The sequence below is a fragment of the Melospiza melodia genome, chromosome 13, assembly GCF_035770615.1.
Source record: "Melospiza melodia melodia isolate bMelMel2 chromosome 13, bMelMel2.pri, whole genome shotgun sequence".
In the NCBI taxonomy this organism is placed as follows: Eukaryota; Metazoa; Chordata; class Aves; order Passeriformes; family Passerellidae; genus Melospiza; species Melospiza melodia.
The window spans coordinates 6,479,633-6,505,570 of record NC_086206.1 but is presented as its reverse complement, the minus strand read 5'-3'; the positions used below and the strand labels follow the sequence as shown (position 1 = coordinate 6,505,570).

The window sequence follows — 25,938 nt, the reverse complement described above, 5'->3', positions numbered from 1 at the left end:
GACCTTAAATATCACCTTATTCCACCTCCATGGTGTTGGAAATGCACGAACCTTTAGATACAATTCAGTGGGGACAAATGGTCCAAGCAAAAGAATACTCTATTAGTAATGAGCCAGGTGTGTGCTGCCCTTGCCTGACAGACCAAGACACCCACCCCCTGAGGAAATAGCTTCTTTTTATACCCTTTCCTGGTCGGGGCTGTCCCTATCCCCTTTGCCATTGGATGGGTACTCAGGAACTTTCATTCTCTCCCGACTGCCAACTTTTCACAGAATCACAGAATGAATTAGATTGGAAAAGGCCTTTAAGGTCATCTAGTTCAACCCATGACCTAACGCCTCCTCATCAACTAAACCATGGCACTGAGTGCCACATCTACTCTTTTTTTAAACATGTCCAGGGTTGGCAACTCCACCACCTCCCTGGGCAGGCGATTCCAGTGTGCCGTCACTCTTTCAGTGAAGAATTTTTTTTCTAACATCTAATCTAAACTTCCCCTGGCACAGCTTAAGACTGTGCCCTCTCGTTCTGTCACTTGTTGCCTGGGAGCAGACCGGGCCCCACCTGACCACAACCACCTTTCAGGGAGTTGTAGACAGTGATAAAGGCTCCTGAGTCTCCTTTTCTCCAGGCTGAGCACCCCCAGCTCCCTCAGGGGTTCCTCACAGGGTTTGTGTTCCCAGCCCCTCTCCATCCTCGTTGCCCCCTCTGGACATGTTCAAACATCCCAAGGTCCTTCCCAAGCTGAGGGGCCAGGCTGGACACAGCACTCAGGGTGTGCCCTCAGCAGTGCTGAGCACAGGGGAAGAATGATCTCCCTGCTCCTGCTGGCCACACCACTCCTGATCCAGGCCAGGAGCCATTCTTGGCCCCCAGGGCACGCTGCTGGCTCACGTTCAGCTGCTGTTGACCAAAATCCCCAGGTCCCTTTGTGCCTGGGCACTGCCCAGCCACTCTGTCCCCAGCTTGTAGCGCTGCAGGGTTTGTTGTGGCCAAGGTGCAGCACTCGGCACTTGGACTTGTTGAACTTCATGTTGTTGGACTTGGCCCATCTATCCAGCCTGTCCAGGTCCCTCTGCAGAGCCCTCCTACCCTCCAACAGGTTGACACATGCTCCCACCTTGCTGTTATCTGCAAATTTATGGTCCCCTCCCCTCTCATCCTACTTCTTTTTAGTCAGGTCTCCAACCCTGCCCCTCTCCCAGCTCACAAACACTCAACAAACCAACCAGAACAAATCCAAGCAACACCACGTAGAACCAACACCTTTCATTCTTCAACCTAAGAACCTTCTGGCTTCAGCAAAATGTCACCTCGTCTCTCACAATCCACCCTTTCCTTTTATTATCCTTTTATTGCTGAACCCCTTGATTTAATTACCCTGTCTGGTCAGCACTAACTGGCTCCTTTTGTGAAGCAGTTATAAATAAGATTAATCAGTCTTTTCTGAGGTCGGTGTTAAATTCAGTCTATTTAAAAGTTGCTGATTTGTCAGTTCTGGATGCTGTCTGTAGTCCTCCTCCAACTCAAGCAAAGCAGGATGTAGATACGCTTGTGTGCAGTGTCTGCCATCAGCAGTTCCATCCGTGCTTGCTGGGATGACGCAAACCTCAGATGGTGACTGAAGCACCAAAGGTTCCCTTCCTCGGTATCCATACCTGCTTCCTGAGCTCTGTGCACTAGAACAGCACACTGCAGGGAGGTAGAGGTGAAGCATAGAAGCCGTGACACTCCATCCAGCAATTTGCACAGGCTTAGAACATAATCTCCTATTCCTCTTTTGTCAAAGTCTGGTTTGCCTTATATTCCCACTGCTCAACGCCCAAGGGGTTGCAGCCCACAGAGGAGCAAAAGGCTCTCAGGTGGCAAATACAGAGGTCAGTCCAGTCTTGCCCTTGACTGTTCACCATTAAATCATCTTTTGAAGATTAACTTTTAAGGGTCACTTCCTTGTACCACTGTCCAAGTTTGGGGAGGAGCTTCCACTGGCCCTTTGACTTGAGAGGCATAAGAGCTTTTCTGCAGTCCTGGTAATTGTTTCAGTTGTTAAAAGTACCTGAAAGGGACCTTCCCATGCTGCTGTTAAGGCATCATCATTCCAAGTTTATTAGAACCCAATCTCCTGGTTTTACCTGGTGTATGTGAAAGTCTAGAGGTGATGTTTGGGGTAACAACTCTTTTCTTCTAAGATCCATGAGAGAGAGTACAATTGCCTGCAAATAATTTCTGAGAGCTGAGTCATTAGTTTCAGCCATTGGCAACCCCTCCTCCCTTCCCAGATAAGGTAACCCAAGTAACATTTCATTGGGAGAAACTCCTCTGCCCTTTCTTGGAGCAGTTCTGATCTCTAATAATGCTAATCTGCTTTCAAGCATTAATTTGGTAATATGGTTCTTAAGGATAGCATTCATTCTCTGCACACATCCAGAGCCTTGAGGGTGCCACCGGGTATGAAATCTCCAATTTATGTCTAATTCAACACATATAGAATGTAAAATTTCTCAAGTGTGTTCCCTTATCTGAATCTATTCTTTCACTATCCCATATCTGGGAATGGTTTGTTCTAATAGCATCTTAGCCACTTTGGAGGCAGTTGCAGTTGAGGTAGGAAAGGCTTCTACCCCGTGGGTGAGGTGATCAACTATTACAAGAAGGTATTTCCACCTCTGTATTCTGGGGAACTCAGTGTAATTTATTTGCATATTTTGAAAGGGTCTAAGGGCTAGGGCTCTTCCCTCACCAGGGTCTTTTCTCATCACTTTCTTATTTACCTTTTAACAAATTGAGCATTGTTCAGTCTCTGTTTGATTCCTTTATAGACTCCCTCACAGCAATAAGTTCTTCTGAATTGATCACGCAGTGCTTGAGCTCTCCAGCCTATTCCTTGGTGTAGCTTAATTAAAATTTCTTCAGCTTTATTCATTAGCTGCCTCCCTTCCCTGCCCAGCTGTGACCAGAACTACAGCAAAGGGGAAGTGCCTGCAGCTGAGGGAAGGCTGTGGTTGGGTATCTGGTTCTGTTTGTTGTTGCTGCCAGTGTTGTTTTTGTTTGCCTTACATGCTAGTGAAGAACTGCTACTCCTTTTCCCATATCTTTGCCTGAAAGCCCCTTAATTTCAGTTACAATAATTTGGAGGGAAGGGGGTCACATTCTCCGTTCCAGAGAGGTCCTGCAGACACCTGTCTTTCCAACCAAGACAAGCTGACAACTAACGGTTTATTGCCAGTTGTTTAATCAACAATTAAACAACAGTTAGTGAATTAACTTAGGTAACTAAAAGGTAAGCTAGAGGTGTTCACTGGAAGGGTAGCTGCGGAGGTCTCTGGTGAAGGGTGGGAGACCACCAGCAGCAGAAGGCACGGTGCTGCTGGCTCCTGTGGAGGCTCCAGCTGACACAAACGCTCTCACTCAGGGGGCAGTTTCCAGTGCACCCTCTTCTTGGGCTTCGGGCTCTCCTCTGCCTGCCGTAACGCCGAGCGTTTGGGTTTACCAAACCTCATCTTCTTCTTGTCCCGGGCCCTGCCTCTCAAAATCAGCCGCACCTTCTTCTGACTTGGCCTCAGCTTAGGAATCCTAGGAAGAAGGGGACTGGTGTTAGCCAGAGGAACATTTCCAGCCACCTGCTTTTCTGCCTCCTTGCAAAGCACACAGTGTTGCATCCTCTCTCTGTGCAAGCAGTGAGCAGCACATTAAATAACTGCACTCACTGTACAGAGCTGCAAGGGCAGGACAATGACCTGTTCAGTGCCTGGGAACCACCTACAGCACACAGGGTTCCATGCAGAGAAGCAGGCCTTGCTTGTCCCCAAAGGAACCAGAGCTAGGGACTGGCTGGTGCCCAGATCTCTCATTCCACATGTTGCAACCTTCCGGGAGCGTGATGTTTCATACGGTGTCTTTTCCCAGTGCCTCCCTTCCAAGGCCGGATGATCTGGCCTTCCACAGATCTTTCTGTGCTCCTGTGGGTGTTTCTGCTGCCTCTCTGGGGCTGCCTGACTCCATGCCCACCTCCCCATCCCAGTCAGAGGGACTGAAGGGAGGGTGTTAGGGGGGATGAACCAGGCTGTGCTTGGTGCTGCCCAGCAATAGGACAAGAGGCAATGGCAGAACCTGAACAGGAAATTCCACCTGAACTTAAGGAAGAACTTCTTTCCTGTGTAGGTGACAGCTTGCCCAGAGAGAGTATGGAGTGTCCCTCACTGGAATTATTCCAGAGCCCTCTGGACACAACCCTGTGCTCAGCGACGACCCCACCTGAGCAGGGAAGTGGGACCAGATGACCTACTGTGGTCCCTTCCACTCTGTCCCACCCTGTGATTCAGTGACACCCATCGGTAGCGTGAGTTGGTGGAGACGTTTCCCACCTGCACACCATGATGGTCTTAAACCTGCCCACAGCCTTCGGGGAGAAGCGCACGTGGAAGGTCTGCATCTGGCCAGGAGCGAGGGTGCCGCGGTAGGGGTCGATGGAGAACAGTGCTGCCGGTGTTTCATCGGTCAGATCTGGGAAGATTTCCATGGAGGAACTGCTATGCTGCAGAGAGACATGCTTTGTCTTTTTCTTCTTCTTGGAAGGGGCTGGCTGCTCGGGCTGCTGCTCCTCGGGCTGCTGCTCCTCGGGCTGCTGCTGCTCAGGCTGCTGCTGCTCAGGCTGCTGCTCCTCAGGCTGCTGCTGTTCCTTGGAGCGGCTCTGCTTCTTGGAACTCTTCTTCTGCTTGGAATCCAGCTGCTCCTTCTCAGAAAGCTGCTGCTGCTTAGAAGGTTGCTGCTGCTTGGAATCCTGCTGCTGCTGCTTGGAATCCTGCTGCTGCTGCTGCTGCTTGGAATCCTGCAGCTGCTGCCACCACTTGGAATGCTGCTGCTTCTTGTCAGGCCACTGCCGCACTTTAGGAGGACGGGCCAGCCGCCGCCAGTAACGACGCAGCAGCTTTCTGCGATGCTTTACAATTTTAGAGGAGAGGAACCGACCTGCAAGGGAACAAGAGAACAGCTTTCAAAGACCTGTGTTCCCAGCAACTCCGCCTCCTGCTGCACGTAGGTGGAAGAGAGCTGGGATGCACTTGGAGCATCTCTGGCCAAGTCCTTTATTCTAGCAGGAAATAGTGTCTGGGAGCAGGGTCTCTGCCTGCAGCACACATTCCTGTGCCAAAGCAGGAGAGTTGCTTTTAGACAGTGACTTTGCATTTGCCCTGGAGTGAGGAACTGCACACAGATAGTGGCTCCAGGGCAGGTCACTCGTTACACCACTGCTTTCCCCAGTCTCAGACTTCTCAAAGAGATGACCTGATGTCCCCCTTCTCAGTCCTGACTCAGCATGTGGCTCTCCCCAGAGCCTGGCTCAGCTCCTTTGCAGAGCAGAAGGGGCAGAGCAAGAAGAGAAAAGGCTGAAAGGCAGAGAGGGACAAGGAGAAAACTCTCCAGCTGCGGCTGGGAAGATGCTGATGAAAGTGGACATGTGGACAAGGATGAAAAAGCAATTCATGTTTTGGGGTGAAATGCCCTTACGCATCAGAGCGACTGAGTATCCCTTCTTCACTGGTTTACTAGCTGTAGGTTCCTCCCAGTAGTATTCCAGAGGTACCTTCCCTGTGTTGTGAATTCTGAAACTGAAAAGCAAGAAGGAGGAATAAAAAAAAATGTCCAATAAATATACAGCAAATAGTACAGTAACATTGTCTGAGGAACTCCTGGTATCACTTTCTGCTGAGGAGCACCTTCTTCCCCAGGCAACCCTGCTGCTCAGACTGCTGTCCTGGGTGGCCCTAAACAGTATTTCCAAGTCTGGATCTTTAAGAGGAAAGGGCCAACATGGTGCCCAGGACATGGAAGCTAAGGGGCTTCCTCTGGACTTTAGGTCTTGGTTTGACTGCAAACTTATTCCTGAGCAGATGAGGACAGGTGACATGCAGTGAGAGCAAACCCACGGCTGCTCTCAGCAGAAAGGTCTGGCAGCACTGAGGCTCTCCTGACACCATCTCCTGCTTGGCCTTGTGTGCACAAAAAGGGACCTGTGCTGGTTGGGGCTGGGGCAGAGTTCTGGCAAGCAGGCACTGGGCCAGCCCTGGGCAAAGGCAGCTCCTGCTCCCAGGAGGAGCTGTGCCTGGCCTCCAGCACTCACGTGGCTGTCCTTGTCTGGAAGGGCAAGGTGTCCTTGAACTGAACCACGATGGTGTTCGTCTTCAGCTGGGTGTAGGCCACAGAAGCACTGAAGCACACCTCGGCCTCCTGGCTGCTACCCTCCACCTCAATGTGATCCGTTTCTGGGACTGGCTCAACCATCTGCAAACACAGGAGGGAGGAGTCACTGAGCAGAGCCCAGAAGGTCAGGCCTGGAAGGGAATCTTCTGGCCTCCAGGGTCAGCCTCATAGCGGGACCAGAAAGGACCATTCACTTTTACTTCCCTGGAAAGATGACAAAATTGGGACTGCTCTGCTACAGTAGTTGTTTCTACCCACTGATCCAAGCAGTCACTACCACAGCTGTTAATATCCCCACGGAGACTATAGCTGTGTTCCAGTCCCTGTACTTCAACCTTGTAGAGGGACTGACTCTTTTCCTGTCCCCTATAAATCCAGCAGGTCTCAAAATTTGGTTTAAGTTCCCCTGCTGGAGCTCTGTAAATGAAGAACCCCAAGACTGAAGAATTCTAGAAAGCACCTTTTCCTTATCTTAGGAGAAAGTGCTTTCCAGATTTCTTGTGTGGAGCAACAGCCACACTGCTGGGAGCTGGGGATGGGCATTTTGGGATGTGAGAGATCTCACTAGGAAAGTCTCCAACTGCAGATGTTCTGATAGAAAAGAGGATGGTTTAGAAGCCTTAAAATGGTCCAGAAACTCAGAATGAACCTTCACCCAAGATGAGTTTGCGTGGCAATAATGAAAATAAAACCCGGAGTCTCTGGAGATGATCCTTCTCTGGACTCCTCCATACTGTCACACAGTGCCTGAGCTACTCCATGATGAGATATCCCACACAATACAGAGACTACAACCAAATTCTCTGGTATCCATGCAGACAAAACTTGGACTTCACCAGCATATGCAGGAGAAATGGATTTCTCTCTGCTTCAAAAGAAGAGACAGAGTGCAGCAGACTTAACTCCTTGTTGGTGAAAAGGCACCAAATGAGATGAAGACATTTCTAACACCTTAAAATGGGATAAAATCATAAAACATTGTCCCCCATTCAACATGGGCTGCAACACTTGTGCTTGTGGCACAGACTGATAGTTTGTGTGGCTAAAGGTCTCTTGTCCAAAGGCTTCCCCTCTTGTGTGAGTGCATCCAGTCACTGTGCATCCACCTCTCCCCTGGACTGCACTGCTGGTGAACCTCACAGCTGTCCGATGTCAGAGGAAGCAGGAGCTGCACAGCCAGCAGTGATGGTGTTATGGTGGTTCTTTTTGTAAAAGCTGGGTTGGCTTTTTTTGCCATTTTGCTTCTTACCTTCTGCATTTTATAGAATTTGTCTCCTGGGTCTTTCGTGGGGGTACTCTTCCACGTGACAATGCAGTTTCGGTCATCCCAGTCCGGAACCTTCCTTGGTGGCAGCTGAAACTCGATCTTGGTCACCTTACATTTCACAAGGTGCCTCCTGTAGGTGACTGGGACATTTGATTTGAAGGACACTCTGATCTTCTTGGAACGGCGAGGACGGAGGTGTCCCACCTAGGGGGAATCAGGGAGTCAAGACCAAACTGGAAGCACTGCCGAGGGCAGGACTGCCAGCAAAAGGAACTGATGTGGTGAGCAGCTGTGCCAGGAATCTGCACCTCAGAGCGGATTTATGCAAAGTTTGATAGACAAAACTGTGAACAGAAGGTGCCACCTGCCATAACATGAAGCCTTTGCTGCAAGGCTGGCAGCCTTGGCCCAGCCAAGCCAGGGACTGCATCTCCTACATGGCACTGGGACAGGCTATCAGTGGCATGTGAGGACTCCCTGCCCTGCCTGCTCCTGGGAACACCAGGGCAGGGCCTGAGCAGTGGGGAAAGGCAGAGCAGTCCACGCTCACCTTGGGGGAGATGTGGAATGGGCCGTCTGCCTCCCATTCAAAGCGCAGGAACTGGTGCTGGGTGCGGTTCCTGATGGAGAAGGTCCTGTGGCAGCACTTCCCGACAGGACAGTGCCCAAAGTCCATGTGATTCACTCTGATAGCTGTAAAGGAGGAGAGCAAGGGATCTCAGCATGCAGGGAGCTCCACACACCCCCTCACGTGCACAGACACCTGCACGTTCAGTGCTTCCTTGCTCCAAGCCTTCCTCCCTCTGGAGGGAGTTCCCCATCCCACACTTCCAGGGAAACACCCTGACACATCCTTAAGCCAGCAATGTGCAGCACAGCACACACTGCTCTGCGTGCATGGCTGCCACGCCCACAGGTCACCAAGTCCCGTGGGTGACAGCCCAGGCCTGGCTAGAGGGAGGACACACATGATCAGACATTGTCCTCCTCCTTGCTCCACCTTGGCAGCCTCTCCTCTCTTACCATCAATGATATCTTTATTCAGGCTGCTCTTAGCATCCCTTTCCTCTGTGTCTTCCTTTAGTCCTCTGAAGTAGAATCTGTCTCTGTGGCCTTCACCCACCAGCTCTACTAGGATCTTGTTAGAGCAGGCGTCCGCCAACAACAGACGAATCTCCCCTTCCAGACGTTGAGCCAGGGTGGGTTTGAAAATGACATCAAACTCTGCTGATTCCCCGTGACGCAGACGGAAGAAAGGCTTTGTGGGCTTGCTCCCTGCACAGCAGTGGAAATCAGAGTAAAGTGATACAGCTGTACAGAGGAAATATTTCCATGGGAGATATGAGGAATAAGAGGTTGAAGCCAGCTGCCTTCTAAGCACAGGTTCTACCCCCAGTAGTTCCACACCTTCTTCCTATGTTCACAAGACACCTTGTGCCTATGCCACCTCCAGACACATCACCACTTAAGCAGCTTAACCTCAGGCTGATGCCCAGCCCTCATTCCATCTGCTTCCAGCCAGCTCCAGCCATATGCAAAGCTGAGCCAAAGAGTGCTTTTGGCTTCTGCTGGCTGTGTGCTCAAGGGCTGTGTCTGTTCTGGTTGGTACCTTCCTACATGCAGCAAATACCTCAGAGGGTCCACTGTGGTAGTGACAGTCCCCCACAACTCAACGCCCCACGTCTAGCTTCCTACAACTTGCTAGGAGAAAACCCTGCAAAAAGGCCCCAAGAAAAGCTTGGGGGACAGAGAGCCCACGGAACAAAACTGTGCCTAACATCTGGCTGCTGCTCGGAGAAGCCAAGAGCAGTCTGAGTTTTCCCTCTTTGCATGATCACATTTCATGGGTAATGAATTTACCATTTATGATGGAGTCCTCATCTTTAGTGCGGAATATCTCGAGTGTGGAGGCCCTGCCCTTCAAGAAGAACGCTCCGTACTCGTGCTCCAGGCATAACATAAACTGAGAAAAGGGAAACCAGAGCACAATGATGCTGGTGTGAGTACAGGGTGGCACAGGGACTGACACCACAGTGCTGCTGGTCCCACATGGCAGCCCAGCACCTCTCCCACTACTAACAGCACTTAGCACAAAAGTGAAGTCAAACCAGACAAGAAAAAAGGGCGTTCAGAGGCATCTGGGTAGAACTGACACAGAACCAAACAGGACAGAAAGTAATGAGCAGAATGTAATTAAACCACATCTAAGTCTACTTCAAATGTAGCAAACTGGGATCAAATACAATGTAATGGAACTGGAAAACCACACATGTCCATGAGAACAAAAGGTGACCTGAGAGACGGGGGGAAAATACTCCACCACCTTTCTTGTGTTCAACTTAAAGAAGAAAGACTGGATGGAAAATTTCCAAGAATTCCCTTCTTGGAGAACAGTTGTCAGTCACTTGCTTCAAAAGAATTTCTGACACCTCTTCCCAGGTCTGCCGTGTTTTCTGGGACCCTTCCCCTGTGCCACAAGCGCTCGTTCCCACACCAGACCATTCCTTGAGCAGGTCCTCCCCACCTTGAGAGGTATGATGCCATCGTTGCGGACGACCAGGGGCAGCTTCTGGGATGTCCCCACGCGGCGCCTCTTGAAGCGCAGCACGGCCGCTCCCCTCTTGCTGCGAGCGCTGGGGCACACGACCGTCAGCTGCGCCTCGTGCGCCTGCCCACTGATGGTGAAGGTCACGGTTTGGGGTTTAATTTTCACAGGGCTGCACGAGAGGCACAGAAACAATTTCAGCTGGCACTAACGCATTTCTCACTAGGCAGGCAAAGCAGCAACGGCCAGTGTTTTCCCTGCCTGGTGCTCCTGTACCCCACAACACGGCCCCCCACCAGCCTCTTCCCAATCCATTCAGGGCCATTCACAAGAGGAATCTGCTCCAAAGAGCCAGAGCCTTCCACAATAACAGTTAAAAATAATTTCATTTAATTGAATCATGCAGTACAGCAGATAAATAATGAGGCACCAGATGAGATATGGCAAATCCCCTGGCTGCACTGAGATGAACTTATGCAACAAGCAAAAGCACAGCATGAAGGCAGTACAAAAGCAAGAAGGCAAAAACACATCATCATCACCATCAGTAAAGATCATTTCCACGAACAGTAAAAAAGCAATTGCTTATTAGCAATTAGACTTCTCTTGTTCCAATTCAGCCACTAAAGGGTTGAGGAAAAGCAGCCAAAGCCCCAGTACACAGGTCCCAGAGCAGAGGAACCAGACTCCTCTTTCATACCAGCTCCAATCACTCACATAAAACAGCTTAATGAATGCCAGGGAATCACAGAGGATCACCTAATTTTACAGAAACAAAAGGAAACTGTGACTGCTGACTTGCTGGTACAGAAACTTTGTCCTTGGAACCCCCAGCTCAGCTGCAGCACATCTCAGTAACTTCCAGTTGGCTACCTAATATTTGCCTGTCTTCTTAGTTCCTCCTACAGGCTAAACCATCAGCCTCATTTTTCTGCTCTATCTAAGAGTTACTGCCTCCCAGATCATCTCAAGCCAAGTACTCTGCCTGAGGCTACTGAAAGCATTAGAGCTAACAAGAGGTCTGTGGCTTTCCAGGGGAGAGGCAGCTATCAGTGAGGCCTCCCGAATATTTCACAGGGTCAGTTACCCTTTGGGGATGACAAGGGAAGCCTTGAAGGTGCAGTTGTAGTTCTGATCATCTGGCGGGGTGAAGGTCACTGTAGCAACAGCATAGGATGAGCCAGGAATGGACATCTTGACTGGATCCAACTTGAAAACGTTATTGATAGGGAATTGTTCCTTGGGGGAATCCAGAGAGCAGTGTTAGGAGAAAACACCTTTCAAGATGACACAGTTTTATACATAAATGCATTACTGAGAACAGCCCCAGACATTGTGTCTTCCTTCCTCCTTCCCTGGGCAGGCTCCCGTCCTCCCAGGGAATGCTGACCTTGTACTAAAGCATTGTGTGTTTGGAGTGCTGGAAGCTTCCCCAGCCTATATGGGAGATGGGCACTGCATGGAAGATCCTGCAACTAACCCAGAACTGGCCTTCAAAGAGAAGGAAAAGCCAGGGAGCTGAGGAAATGCTCTGCTTTGAGCCCTGGCATGTCAGCTCATAAGAGCCCCTCTCTGCGTGTGCTTCCAGGAGAGGTTCAGAAGGATTCACTTCTCCCTCTGAAGACCCAGAGGTGTGAGCCAAAACCTTGCCCGAGACATGCAGAATTCCACACAACTGTTCCCTGGCTCTGCTGCTCCCCCTGCAGTTTGACCTGCACTGATCAAGACTAGTCTGGGCCACAGGAAGCAATGCACCTGGAGAACAAAAGAGGCTCTCACCCGGCCCTTAGAGGGCAACCACCACCTTGGCCTCCTGCTCTTACCTCTCCAGGCAGGGGTTTGATGGAGAGGACCACATCACACGGCAGGCTGCTTGCACTGTAGATACTGAAATGAGCTTCTGCCTCTTGGCCAACCAGAACCTTGTTGAAGATGAACCTGTTCTCATCTCTGACGAACAGGCCCGTGCCTTTCACCGACTGCATCTTGCGGTCGAGGTTGGTGCTGCTGCAGATCGGGTACTCCTCGAAGATTAACAGCACATCCTCAGCAAGTCCTGGGGACACACCAGAGGCATGAGCATGGAGAAGCCTCCCTGATGAGTTTATCTGGACCCTGCTGGCCTCTCAGAAGGCTTGATAAGCCCTTTCTGCCCGGGTGACTGCTAAACCCAGCCTTGGCTGGGGGAACTGGCTGTGAGGATGGAGCTCAGTCCACCTCAGTCTTAGAGGGCATTGCTTTCCTTTTATCCTTCCATGTATCCCTCTCAGCCTGGGAGGGATGAGTCCACTGGTGGACTTGAAGAGGGCTGGAACCTCTGAGGATTTTAAGCTGGGACACCAGGGCTACCATGCCTCTCTATCCAAGCAGCAAGTTGAGGTGTAGCATTGTGTTTTTTAATTGTAATGCATTTCTAGCAGTCAGTTTTGTGATCTTTCTTAATTTGTACTGTCATAGCATATTTTATTCTTGATGGATTGTTCCTTTCTGCCCTGTGGTTATTGGGTTTGCCCTGGCTGCCCATCTCTCCAAAGATCTGCCCCTCTGTTCCCTCTTCCTCCTCCTATTGAATGTCTATCCCTCCCCAAGCCTGCCTCTTTCTCTAGACACTTCCCTATCCATCTTGCATCCTTTGAAACCCCACTGATTTGTTTAAATTACTCTCCTCCCCTGCAGTCCCTTATTAGCTCAAACACTGTATTCCCCACCTTGTGCTCCAACCCAAATTTCTCCCTATTGGTCTAAGATTGTATCCTCCCCTGAGACCTCCTCCCCCTTATCATCTGATGTACTCATTTGAGTTTGCCCTTTCTGTCACTGAACCTCCGGGAGTCAACTTCTTTGGGAACCATACAGAGGGCCTCTCCCTGATCCTTGTCCCTACCCTGGCACAGTCTGCAGTCCACAGCAGCCGCAGAGCGGCCGTGCCCTGCAGCTGCAGCCCGGATTGGGCAGCTTTCTGGGGGCAGCCCACCTGTGCCCTCGGTGCCGGGAGCTGGTTGGAATAATCCGGCACTGTGGCACTGAGGTGCTGCTCAGCAGCAGGTGTGACCAAGGGCACTGTGGCCAGCAGGTACCTGGGAGGCAGGACTCGGCAATCAGGGTGAAGGGAATGCCCAGGGGATTCTCCTTGGGGTCTCTGCCCGGGATGTCAATGTAGAGCTGCTCCTCACATTTCCCCTCCTGCCCTGCGAAGCAGTCCACTGTGATCTTCTGCTGGCCCCACGGACCGATGGAGCCGGAGCAGGGGGACACCGTGAACATGCCAAGATTGAGGTGACTCTGCAGAAAAAGTTCCAGGAGAGGTTGATGGCTGATAGCTGTGCCTTAAGCACCCCACCAAAGAGTATGTTCTGCCTTGGCCTCCAGCTGGGCCCAAGCAGCCAGTCCCAGGGCAGGGAAGGATGACTTCATGGCCCAATGGCAGCCCCAGGCTGGGAGCAACAAGCCAAGAAGAACTCCAAATCTGTCCCAGGGGGCAGAGAGAAAGGAATTTAAGTGTAAAGAATTAAGGTGGTAGCTGTGCTCCTTCAATCTCCAGAGGTAACAGAGGAGAGCAGAAATACCTCTGAGAAATGATGGGAGAGAGGTAGGGGACTGCAAAGAAGAAAAAGCAATGTTGTCTGAGCTCTGTGGACTGGGAATTCAGTGGAGGATGTTTTTGCTTCTGAGGTGTTCACAGACCTATGCTGGCTTGCAGCTACCAAACACAGGACCTGCTCCCCTCTGTTGACCCCACAACTCCAGGTCAGAGCCAGACTACAGGACTGTCAGTGGGACTGAGCAGATACTGGTGTTGCAGTGAGCCCCAGCCTGGGCACAGCAGCATCTTGTCACATCCCCTGCAGCAGCACTGCTGGGCAGCAGGAGTCACCCACCTGTGTGAAGGAGCTCGATTTCCTTGCTGGTGAGAGCCTAGCAGCCAATGGAGCAGATTCCCCTTCCTTTGAGCTGAGAGGAGAAAGCAGAGGTATCTGTCATCTGAGCTCCCCTGCCTTTCTCTGAGGCCAAAGCTGGCCTTCCTGCTCACAGAGGAAAGCCTCGTGCTCCTGCTGGCTCTCAGAGAGCAGCCAGCAGCACCCATTGAGAGCACCTGCTGGACTCAGCAGCTCTATCACCAGCTTCATACTACACATGTGGATACCCAGGCCTTTTTTTGCTGCCTCTCCTCAAGCCAGGCATGCAAATGCACAACAGCCCAGGTCCCCTGGCTGCCTGCCACATCCCAGCCGTGGGGTGGTGCCTCCTCAGACAGGAAGGGTGGTCAGGGCTGCTCGTACCTTTTCCTTTCTGATGCAGATGCATCCTCGGGTGGTTGGCGGATGCAGAATTTGAAGTGGAGCATGCCTTTGTTCTCCAGCACCACAATCTGGCTCTTCTTGGTGCCCTTGATCATGGCTCCAAAGTTGATGGGTGAGGCAGGCTCAATGCTGTACTTGCTGTACACGGCTTTGGCCGACACCTTCAGTGGGATGTCAGCCACAACCGGGCCTCCTCGACCTAATCTGGCATCTGTCACCTGTGTCCACAGGAAGGGCAGGTAAACAATGCAAAGAGGCCAGCCTCTACCCCAGTCCCCAGGCCCTCTCCCCAGCCTCCAGTTTACCCCTCCCTGTTTAAGCACCTCCTCCAGAGTCACATTCTCAGCTCCACTTAGGAAGCCTCCCAAATGGTGTTGAAAGACTTTGTGCATGTAGGAGAGAGGATTCTCCAGTTAAAGGCCTCCTTCCATTAGACATCTATCCTGTTACACTCCCAAAGCACCGTGTGATAACACAGCCTGGCCCAGGCAGCTCACCTGGCAGTACAGGATGGGTCTGTTCTTGAGGAGCATTTCACTGGTGGGGTGGAAGAGCATCTCAACATTCACAGCAGGCTGGGAGGCAATCAGCACGCCCGACTGAGGCGCAACAGTGAAGTGGGATGCCGCGTCTCGCATCCTGGGACCTGCACCCTTCAGCATGAACCTGGGGAGAAAGGGAAGGGATGGAGATCTCTCAGTTAAAAGTACAGGTGCCACCAGCACAGCCAGGACTTTGCATAGGACCAGAAAAAAAAGGGAGAGTCCAGCTCTGCTCAGGGAATCTTGGATCTTGACAGAGAGTGCAGACAATCATGAGGTTACTGCAAGAAACCTTGACACCAACATTTTTCATTCCCTTCCTTACAGAGTCTCAGAAAGGGAAAGGAGGTGACCATCAAAGAAAGGCAATGAATCTCAGCATTCCAGTGGCTGAAATTTCTGGGGCTCTCCTTTGGGTTCCTGCTGAGCTGTGAAGAACTGCTGGTTTGTGGCTGGATTCTCTGGTAGAATAATGGAGATTAGAGAGTCCAGGTTTTGTATTTACCATGAGGTAGCCAGCATGGAAATGGTTCGAGCCATTGACAGAGCATGCAGGCCTGGGAACCCAAGGAAATGCTCACTACCAGGCAGCAGGACTCACCTGTACTCAATGTTGTATACCCCTTTGTTGTTTAAACTTAAGACTTTCTTCACGTTATCCATGACATTAATGGTTCCAAATTCCAAGCTTCCTTCTGGACCTGCAGAAAACCCACAGAGTGAGGTCAAACACGGTATTTGTGAGCTGCTGCAGAATACAACAGGCCACAAGCTACATGGAGGTCTTGGTGCAAACCCCCTTCCAGCAAGTTTCTGTTCCTGAAAGTGTTTTCCAGCTGCCCTTTCTCTTCACACTTAAAAATATCTGCAGGCTTAGTAGCTAAAGAGCTTGCCTTTCATTTCCTCGCTCCCAAGCACAAACCCAATTACTTTATTTGCTGTGCCACGCCCGTGGGCATTGCCAACTGCCTGTTCATGTCACTGTTGTTTCAAAGCCCCCAAATCCAATCTGCACATGAAGCTGCACACTTCAAAGTTCAGAGGGGAGAGACTTAAGGCTGTCAGAGCCCTGACAATGCTTTATTTCATGCAGGTTGCAGGGTACATGCTTTATGTATCCATGCCATCCTTGTATTCCATCCCATCCCATCCCATCCCATCCCATCCCATCCCATCCCATCCCATCCCATCCCATCCCATCCCATCCCATCCCATCCCATCCCATCCCATCCCATCCCATCCCATCCCATCCCAGTGCTTTGGCTGCCCACCTCCCAAGGTAATGCAGTGCACCTGGACCGCTTTGTTTGGGAGGCATCCACTGACCTTCAGGTATGAAGTCAATGGTCAGAGAAACTTCATAGACCTCTGCAGAGATTTCGATGTTTTCAGTGTGGACAACTCCCAGGACATTTTCTATATCTGAAACCTGAGGCAGCAAGAAACAAACACTGTTCAGATTATTCTTTTGAAAAGTCCTTGTCTCTGCTGGCTGCTTCCCCTATGTCCTCCCTGGCTTCACAAGCATTGGTGGGCTCCCAAGCTTTGCTAACCTGTTCCTCTCAGGGGCTGCCCCAGTGAGATTCTGCTGCAGTAAAAAACCCTATCAGCCCAAGTCTGCACTCCTGCAGCAGGGAATGCTGCTGCTAAAGCCTCCTTGAGAGACACAGGGGTGTAAGAACAACCACAAAAAGTGTGAGGTGTCTCAGAGCAGGTGGCATTGATAACCCTCTCCAATCATCTAGCACCCTGTCTGAAATGCAGCCCCTAAACCATGGGGAACAAAATCCCAGGGGGAGAGTTTGTTGCACTATGCAAGGGCTTCAGACAAAGCCCAGGAGGAACGTAGAGATCATGCTACAGTCTGTACAACCAGACAACAGCCTTCAGCCATTCACAGGGACAGGGTGGTTGTGCTACAGGCTCAGGATGCAGTGTCTGCTTATCTGGGAGATGTGGATGCACTGCATGTTCTGACAAATGCTGTGCAGAGGCAGAAGTTGGGATCACAGCACCCTCGTGTCTGGCAGGTGCAGCTCTTCGTGACTCTGTCCCTAGGAGCACACGGCTGCTCACTGTGCCCTGCTCTGCCAGGCAGAGCACAGTTCCTCTCACCTCTAGTCGAAGGATCTTCTCAATTATGCCAATCTGCTCAGCCTTGAAATGCACTGTCACTTCCAACTCTGAGGAGGGATCAAGGATGCCATTATCTTGTGACAAGGAGAAGTTCTCAGCAAGGTAATCCAGCCCATTGAGCTGCCAGGCCATGGGCAGCAGGCTGTTGTTTTTCAGGACCAAGGTCCTGCTGTCAGTCCTGCAGAGAGAGGAAGGGAAGGCACTTGGCATCAGCTGCTGGATGGTCACACCAGCCTCGCCACTGAATGCAACTTGGAGCAGCTCCATCCATGCCCCAGAAACCAGAGTCAAACGTTTTCTCTTTGTCACAAGTCTTGGAGTGCTTGTGGGATCACTGACCTGTGCAGAAGCAGCTTGTCAAAAGAGAGCTCTGGGGGGCTGATCTCCAGCTTCACATGCACCCCATAGCAGCACAGGCTGAAGACCACTGGCTCTGGGTTCTTCTCAATGCTGCAGATGAGCTTGTCTTCCAGGAAGCCAAGGGAAGTGGGGTATGCCCAAATGGTCAGCTCCTGGACATGGCCCCACAGGAAGAAATTAAAGGAGCTCTGAGTGTGAGCAGGAGGAGCAGCCCCTGGGCACTTCTACAGTGCCTGCTCTACCTGCCCTTCTCCTACCTGCTTCTCCTTTGGTTTCAGGGTTAGGCTGGGAGGGTCCAGAAGGAATGTCTCTGCTTCCCCATCATTCTCAAAGGAGAAGTGGACCTCTATGTGCATAGGGGAGTTGTTGAGGATGGTTATATGCTGTGAGTTGCCAGGACAGTTCAGGGCCTTGTACCTGTCCACAAAAGGGGAAAAGGCTGCAGAGGAGACTGTTGCCTTTGCCACACACTGAGGAGAGCACCGTGTGCCCCCGAGGAAATGGTGCTGGGGGACCCTGCTCTAACAGACAAGTGAGGGAAATGGATCCCAGTCAGGGGCATGGGCGTGTGCTCATCCCTGCCTTACTCTGATGCCTTCCCCTGGACTTGGTGCCTCCAGCCCAGAAGCCTGATCATGCTCAGGCCACTTCAAGAGTTTTTAACACAACGTTAATTCAAGGGTGCCTAGAAAAATAACAGCACACCAGACACATGGGTTTTTCCCCCCTCTTTCTTGGGATGCCTTCCCTGCAGGGTATAAGGAAAGGCCTTTGGAAAAGGAGTTCAGCTAATCTCTTTCATAAAAGTCATGAAAGTACTTTGGATTTCATGGGTTAGCTCAGAGTCTGAGAAAGAAACATAAAGCATCAATTCCTAAGAGTAATGCAAAAAGATAACAAATGATCCTTCTCTCAGGTGTGGAAATGACTTTGGAGTGAAAGTTAGAGAGAGGAATTTGGAGAAAGGGTTAAAGAGACAAACAGAGATCCCAGACCATCCATCAACCTGGTCAAAGATTGTAGGTATTGCAGTTTCATTTTCTTGGGCTGTCAAAAGAGACCTAGCCCTCCAGAGCTCCCATGGAAATAAGAACTTAATGTTAATTTTTTTTTTTTTTAAGTGACAGTAAAAGTAGAAGTACACAATAGCTTCAATGACAGTTTGTTTATGCAGATTTTATCCAGCAGTGAGCACGCAATGTCATTGCAGAAAAATGTAATTCCTGCTGTGTGTTCTCCTCGACACCTATTGGCAGGTCAACCATAAAATCTTATTAATAATTAGAGATTAATGAAAGGTTTACAAAACCATCTACAGAATATTTGCTAGATCAGGCTACCTGCAGAGCTCAAAGCACTTCAAAAACCACCATAAAGTTCATTTCCTATGGGTTGAAGCTGACATGTGGGGGGGACACAAAAGTTGCCCCCCAAGTCACCTTTGGCTCTGGCCACCAAGGCAGCCACCAAGGCACCCACTGGGTAGGCAGAGCAGCTCCTCCAAGGCTCATTTGCCTCTTATCTGCTCAAGTTCACACATCTGTGGTCCTTCAAACCCATGTGTCTTCAAACCCACGTGTCTTTGGTGCTTCAAACCCAGGACTCTGTTGGGATTGTGCCACCAGGACAGCATGTCTCTCCAGGCATGTCCAGAAAAGTACAAGGCCCGGCAGGGAGCACATACCACTCTCTTGATTTCCCACACAGCAGCGGTCCAAAGTGGAATTGCTTTGTGCTCTCAACGTATTCCTTGAAGATGACTTCGTCTTCCTTCATGGTTTTCCTGCACTGTGGAAACACCACCCTGGGCAGAGAAAGTGGGGAAGGAGGAGCTATGAGATGCTCCAAGCAGGAAATGCAGTCAGAAAGCCATAACCCTTCCTGGTGGCTGAGGTACCATCTGCCTTCCCAGCTCCCAGCACAGGAAGAGGGGCTGGGCAGCCTCAGGCAGCACCACCTGCCCAGGCCAGAAGCCCCAAGGGGCAGCCTGGCTGTGAGTTCAGGGGCAGCTGTGCTGTGGGAGGCTGCCGGGGCCCAGCCTTACCGTGGGTTCTGGCAGATGCTGGGGTACAGGCCGGTGCCACAGCAGGGCAGCTCGTACAGGCGCTTTGACTGCACGAGCTCAAACCTCAGTGTCTGCTCAAACCTCCCTGGCTTTTTGGCGGAGAAGTTGACCTTCAGTTCCACCTCACCGTGGGCAGGCACTATCCACCGGTACCGTTTCAGCCTGGCAATTTAAGAGGAGGCTTCAGACATTGCTGAGGAGCCAACAGAACAAGGAGGGTGCACTCGCCATCCCCCAGCACTGGCACGGGGTCACTGTGGAGCTGGGGACGATGCACCTTGTTTGGCAAGAGGACCAAGAAGCAGAGGCATCACCTCCTCCCGTGCAGCTCACCTGAGGAATTCTGTGGGGACTGAGGCACTTCCCACTGTACTTTTGGATCCTGTTGCAGAGGAATCCCGGGGACTTTCTGCTCTCTGTGTGGAGATATGCTTCTCCTTTGCAGAGCTGTCTCTGCTGGTTGCTTTACCTGTCTTTGGATGGCCCTTGGAAGAACTGCCCTTCACATCTGGGGCCTTGGGCTAAGGGGAGAGAGAAGAGGGAGAGAGAAGTGAGCCCTGAGACATCCCCATCCTGGAAAGCAAAAGGGGGGTTTGTTCACCAATGGAAGAGAGAAAAAATAAATAAGTCCACCTGCCCATGGACTTGGTCTCCTTTATTGGTGTTTGTTTTGCCTAGGACACCCCTGCTCACTCAGGACCCTCTCCTCAAAGGAAGTTCATGGTTTTAAGTGCTTTTTCCCCCTCTTGTCTTACAGAACTGCTCTGTTTCCAGCAGAACTGTCTCTTTTGTCCCATCCCTGACAGAAAGGAGACCTGCAGATATCACATCTTCACTGCCTTTCCACAATGCTCCCTTTCCATTCAACCTGTCCCGCCTGTCCCCGTCTAGCCTGGTCCCTGCCGTGGCACCTTCAGTGCCAGCACCACTGGAGCACCCACCAGATCCTCTTCTATAGCAGCACCTTCTGGTGCCACAATGCTGAAGGGCTCCACACGCTCTGCAGAGCCCAGCCTCTCCTCTGGGTACTCGACTATGGAGAGCACAGCAGCAGGGGGAAGGGGGGGGCCATCAGGATGCAGTCCCAGATGTTTCAGCAGCTAAAACAGAAGAGAAAATCCTGTTTATACTTCTGCCACCTTCATCCTCACAACTCCTTCTTTGAAGGCACTGAGGTTTTGGCAATGGGGTTTTTAATTTACATGAAATACGAGTGCTTTGTTATGCCCAGTGGGGTGAGCAGGCTCCAGAGCAGACACAAGAGCTACAAGCAGGACTGGGAGAGTGACTCAGCTGAAGAAAACAATGGCCATGTCCTGGGAGGGTTTATGATTTCCGGGATGGGAAACTCTGAACAGATGGGATACTTGTACACAGAGCACTCCCACTTCCTGCCCATCTGAGGGATGGTGACAACCTCCCCATCCACACAGATGATAGTCTTTGTGGAATACCATCAGGGACCTGGACGTGGCTCTGTGCCATTATCACCTGGGGGAACACAATGCTCCAGGGCCCAAGACCACAGCAAGCTCAAGATCTGAGCTTTGCAGGGTTTTACCTGGTCTTCCTTTGGCAGCTTCCCATCCCTCAGGATCTGCCCAATCATGGCCTTTGGATCTGAGACCTCAATGTCCAGGCACGGCACCCCAATGTGCTCGTCTCCGACTGCTCCTTCGGCAGCTTCGCTTCGCGTCCCCAGCTGAGATGACTGAAGACTTCTTCGGTCTCCACTTTTTTGTTCAGGCTTCTTCTCCACCTTCTCCTGAGGCTTATTGGTCTTCTGACCTTTGTTTTCAGCTGGAGACTTTCCCTTTTGGATCACAGGTAACTGCACGGTACCCTGAACCCTGTCCCAGCAGGAGAAAACCTGTGCAACATTCTGCTGCGATGAATCATAAATCTGAAACCTCAGGATCAAGTTCTCAATCTCAGCTGGGTCCTCTGGGATTTCAGTTTCCCCCATCCCTGCAGCTTTGGTTTCCCATTTCTCTGGGGCTTTGGTTTCTCCAGTCTCAGGGGCTTTGGTTTCCCCCTTCTCTGGGGCTTCCTTCCCCTCGGGTGATCTGGTTTCCTCCTTCGCTGGTTTTGGAGGTTGCTTCTGCACGGAGACACCCTTCTTTTCCTCCTTCTGCCTCTCTAAGGCTTTTGCCTCCTCCTCATGTTTTTGAGCCAGCTGCTTCAGCTCCCTTCAGCAAACAAAACAGAAAACATTGCTGAGAGTCACCACCAGAAACTTGAGCTCACCAGTCCTGGCTGGCCCTGCACTTCATTCCTTGACCCCGAGGCCAACATTTTCCTCCTCCCCCCATCAAATTCCAATACGATACTTTCCCCCAAATCACCAACTCTTGGTCCGGCACCACCCTTTAGAATACTCAATCCTCAGTTCATCAAGAGAAGAAGGAGTCCTTCTTTGTGCCATGGACTTCTTGTCACACATGGCACTGCCCGGAGATCCTTTGCCATCATGACATCTTCCTTCCATGCCCAGTGCTCTCACCACTGCACATGGACCAGGGCTGCTTCTAGGGTTTCCTTTCAAGGATGCCTTTTCTCATTCCAAAAAAGGCACAGTCTCTCCTTTGGGACATCTGTCCCCTCCAAGTTTTTTGCACCTTCTGGTGCCGAGGGGTACCCACACTGAACCCTCCTGGTTCTGAGGCATTGCCCCCCCTGGAAGCAGTCTCTGTATCACAAGGAAACAGTCCATGGTTATACAAAAAAAAGAGTCCATCAAAAAATGCCACTACATCATCTCCATTCTTCCAACATCTCTCTCTCTGCCCAGACCTTCATCACTCTTCTAGGAAGGGTTAATGTTCTGTAAAGTTTTCATTGTCCACAAAGGGGTTAAAAGCTCCCACAAGCAGCTGGACACATCGCTGGCTCCTGGCCTGCCTTTCCTCCTTCTAAACCTGCTGCCACACGTGTTTATCAAGTTTCAGGGAAACTCTCAGGCACGGCTCTGTTTCTCTCTCTGTCTCCCAGAAGTGTGTGGAGGGGAATACCTCTCAGTAGTTCTTCGATGCTTCCACCCTTGGGCCCCTCAGGGTCAGGCCCACCTCTCCCAGGCCGCGTGGCCTTCCCCTTTCCTGCACAGCCAGCAGCTGGGCTGGGGGAGAGATCAAACTCTCTCCCGCCTGAAATCCAAAGAGATTTCCAGGGGGGAGCCCTGCTTTTAACCCTGTGTTCTCAGAGGCGGATCCAATGTCCCAATGGCCACATCAGGCACCAATATTAGAATCTGAGCACCTATTGGTGACCACAGCATCCCAGAAATCCTATTTCCGGTCAAACCACCACACACTCCCATCTCCACACTTTGCCTATGTGTCCTGAGCTGGGCTGCCTTGCTGGAGCAGAGCTTCTCCTGGGCTTGCCTACTGCTGCAGCTGAAGGGGAGCCTAAAGGACATGAGCTTTCATGGGTGCTGTCCCACCATAAGGAGAACCCTGGCAGATCAGCATTGCAAGGACTGGCAATGCTGTGGCAGGACCAGGACCCAAAGCAAGGTTTGCTCTGTGCCCCACACCTGCCCATACCACAATCCCACTGTTTTGGTGAAGGGACATGATGAAGAAGGTGCAACTCAACACCATGGACCTAAAGACACCTCTAGAGGCAGTGCCAAGGCAAGCCCAGAGCCCAGCTCCCTGCAGGCAGCATCTAAGGCAGGAGGGCTCAGCACTCAAATAGAGAAGAAGATCTTCTGTCTCAACAGAAGAAGGTCCTTCCTCTCTTGGGAGCCAGGGAGCTCAGAGTGGCCATCCCTGTGCTGCTTCTGGCCTTTGCTCTGCAGCACCTCTGAGCTCAGAGTCCTTGGAGCAGGGAAGCCCTCCAGGGACGATAACCCATGGAAGAGCTGTAACCCATGGAAGGCTTACTCACTTTTTCCTCCGTATGCGCTTCCTTTCCAGGATTATTTTATCCACTTCTGCTTTCTTCTCCTTAGGGAGAGCATCATACTCATCCTCATCTATTTGCAAGATACGTTCTGCTTTCCTCTGCAGAGCTTTTTCCCGCTGCATTTCTTTAGCACAAACCAGAGGAGAAACCATGAGTGACTGCAAGCAGAGCTGGGTGCTCTGGGGCAGCTGCAAGGATTCACAGCTTTTCCTGATGCAGCCTATCATCCCAGGAGATACTGGGGAGCTCATATCCCTGCTCCAGAATTCAATCTCCCAAGCTATGGCTTAAGTGCACCAAGGCTGAGGACAGTTGTTTGTCACTCAGCTACAGCAGCTGGCACTTGTGCCCAAGCTTTAATGTTAGAGATTAGGCTGAGTCTTAAAACCTCAGATCTCCTGCAACTCTGAAATGAGTGCTGGTTACACTGAGGCAGAAGGCAGAAAGATTAATAAAAACATTTCTTACAAGCTCTGCTACAAACTCAGATACACAGAGATAAGGGTGAGGGCTTGAGAGAAAAGATTTGAGAGGGATGGAGATATTTCACCTTCCTTCTCGGTTTCAGCTTCCTTCCTTTTTCTTTCAGCTTCCTCCCTGGCTTTCCAAGAATCATAATCCTCATGCAGGTTTACCATGAAGATATGACAACGATTCTTGACAGCTTTGAGTACGCAGAGTAGGGAAGATTCCAGGCTGCTTGCAAAGAGGCTCTCCAAGCCATCAAAGATCACTCCCTTGGAGCAGTCTTTACGCTGTGAATAAAGGGAAGACTAAGTCAGCCATTGCACGCAGGGGCCTCACAGCTGGACAGTGATCCCAGATGTCCCAGGGCACCAGCTATCCTTGTTCCAAGTGCAGTAGCTAAGAGCAGCTGGGACCTGTCCTTAGGCTCTGCCAACTAAGGGCAGCTGCAGCTTCCCCCAGGGTTCCCTGCACACAGTCCGGATCCTCGAGCAGCATGTGCAGAGCTGCTGCTCCTCCTCCTCCTCCTCTCTGAGTCGTACCTCAGTGCCTTCTCTCCAGAGCAGGAATGTCTCCTTTTGCCCCACCCCACACACCTGCAGCCTCTCACTGAGGATGTCCACCAGCAGCTCCTCGGGCAGCACACAGCTCAAGCAGTTCAGCTCTTCCCCACAACTGCTGACGATGTTCAGCTGCTGGGGCGCAGGAGCAGTGGAAACTGTGAACTGCAATGGGAACCATTGTAAGGAAAAGAAACCATGGTGGAAAGCCCTGAACAACTCCCACTGCTGGGCTTGGAGCTGGGGTTCCTCACTAATGGAGACTAGAACAACCCTGCAGTGCAGGCTGGGGGCTCCAGGGGACGGTTCTGGAGGGCCCATGCCTTGGCCAGCAGAGACCCCAGCTTGCAAGCCCCAGTGCAGCCTCCCAGCACTTTGCTCACTGCCTGCAGCCACACTAGCCAGGACTGCACTTTGCCAGCAAACCACTGAGAGCCAGTGGAGCTGTCTGCCAGAGCACATTCCCAGCCCAAGTCATGGCACACAGACCCACAGAGCCTACAATGCAAGCGGCCCCTGCCCATCTCAAAGACAATGCAAAGGTCCCAGGCATCAACCAGGGCAGATCATGTTTACCTTGATGTCATGTTTACCAAGTCTGCTGGCTGACTCCTCGTTTTGTGATGGAGGGGTCTTTTCTTTGACATTCTTGATTTTTTCCCCAGAGGCTCGTTTATTCTTGGTCTGAGATTTTTTATCTGTACAGGGAACAGATGGTTCAGGGGGGCTTTGTAAAGCAAGCAGGCACCTTTGACTGCAATGGGCACAGCCTTGGGAAGGAACATGGCTCTTTTCCCCAGTCTGCTGGGCACTGGCAGCACTGTTTCCCAGAAGCAGCTCCTTCCCTGCTTCTCTTACCAGCATGGTAAAGCACACCATCCCATACTTGATTTTAAAGCCAGCACTATGTCCCTCCTAACAACTGTGCATGCAGGTGATGCTGCTCACACAGCAATTCCCCTGCAGATCAAGCCAGAGATTTGTCCTCCAGGAGCATTGTTTCCATACACTGCACCCATCCTGCATTCCCATGTGGAGACCTGCAGCCCTGCCACACTTGCATCACCCATCTCCACTGAAGCTAAATCCTCCTTGTGGGAAAAGCCCAGCTGGGACCCAGACTCTTCTTCCTTCCACCAGCTCCCAACCCAGCCAGGTTCAAAACTGAGCACTGCAAAACTTCCCCCTGCACTGAGCCAGGTCTGGCCTCACCCTGCAGAGCTCAGGGCACCAACTGCCCAGGAAGTTTCACAAAAGTCTCCAGTCTCACATGGAGAACAGCCCAACGAGCTGTGTAACCTGACAGTGGCCACAGGTAACTCTCTGGAGAAAAGAGCTCATCTGGAGCATGTCTCTCATTGGAAACTCCTCTGGGAGGCTGTCCTTCCCTTCCTCTCGTTTGCGAGGTTACACGCATAGTCAGTCCTCCTGTGCTCAATGAGCCACTTCAGAAGGCTTTTTCCTTGTTCAGGTGGGCAGCAGTTCTGCCTGCTGCCCATAAGAAGAAGGCTCAATTCAGCTTTGAGGAAATATAAAATAGTTGGGAAAGAGACAGGCATGCTTTACCAGCCCTAGATGAGCTCTTTTCT

General features: G+C 51.3%; 2 protein-coding genes and 1 long non-coding RNA gene across 3 annotated transcripts in view; all 3 read right to left on the bottom strand.

The window, feature by feature from the left end:
* Positions 1–3,291: 3,291 nt before the first annotated feature.
* Positions 3,292–10,010, bottom strand: LOC134424503 (hydrocephalus-inducing protein homolog). Its single transcript, XM_063168321.1, has 10 exons — positions 9,991–10,010; positions 9,327–9,460; positions 8,490–8,741; positions 8,017–8,159; positions 7,449–7,670; positions 6,120–6,280; positions 5,507–5,607; positions 4,827–4,969; positions 4,366–4,790; positions 3,292–3,574 (listed from the first exon to the last, which is right to left on the bottom strand). The coding sequence occupies exons 1-10, from the start codon at positions 10,008–10,010 to the stop codon at positions 3,406–3,408; spliced, it is 1,770 nt and encodes a 589-aa protein (XP_063024391.1). The 3' UTR covers positions 3,292–3,405.
* A 1,606-nt stretch (positions 10,011–11,616) lies between these two features.
* LOC134424502 (hydrocephalus-inducing protein-like) overlaps positions 11,617–25,938 on the bottom strand; it is a 49,706-nt gene continuing 35,384 nt past the window's right edge. The window contains exons 35-54 of the mRNA XM_063168320.1: positions 24,926–25,047; positions 24,386–24,514; positions 23,875–24,079; positions 23,307–23,448; positions 20,977–21,604; positions 20,357–20,515; positions 19,749–19,936; positions 19,395–19,577; positions 19,035–19,154; positions 17,608–17,767; positions 17,330–17,502; positions 16,970–17,168; positions 16,181–16,283; positions 15,456–15,555; positions 14,810–14,978; positions 14,292–14,530; positions 13,890–13,962; positions 13,089–13,293; positions 11,835–12,067; positions 11,617–11,628 (exon numbers count right to left, since the gene is read on the bottom strand). Of these exons, the coding sequence (XP_063024390.1) occupies positions 11,617–11,628; positions 11,835–12,067; positions 13,089–13,293; positions 13,890–13,962; positions 14,292–14,530; positions 14,810–14,978; positions 15,456–15,555; positions 16,181–16,283; positions 16,970–17,168; positions 17,330–17,502; positions 17,608–17,767; positions 19,035–19,154; positions 19,395–19,577; positions 19,749–19,936; positions 20,357–20,515; positions 20,977–21,604; positions 23,307–23,448; positions 23,875–24,079; positions 24,386–24,514; positions 24,926–25,047 (3,542 nt within the window). The remainder of the gene's footprint in view (positions 11,629–11,834; positions 12,068–13,088; positions 13,294–13,889; positions 13,963–14,291; positions 14,531–14,809; positions 14,979–15,455; positions 15,556–16,180; positions 16,284–16,969; positions 17,169–17,329; positions 17,503–17,607; positions 17,768–19,034; positions 19,155–19,394; positions 19,578–19,748; positions 19,937–20,356; positions 20,516–20,976; positions 21,605–23,306; positions 23,449–23,874; positions 24,080–24,385; positions 24,515–24,925; positions 25,048–25,938) is intronic.
* LOC134424145 (uncharacterized) lies at positions 23,317–24,453 on the bottom strand. Its single transcript, XR_010029352.1, has 3 exons — positions 24,386–24,453; positions 23,875–24,079; positions 23,317–23,448 (listed from the first exon to the last, which is right to left on the bottom strand). It is a non-coding gene; the product is annotated as an uncharacterized LOC134424145 (long non-coding RNA).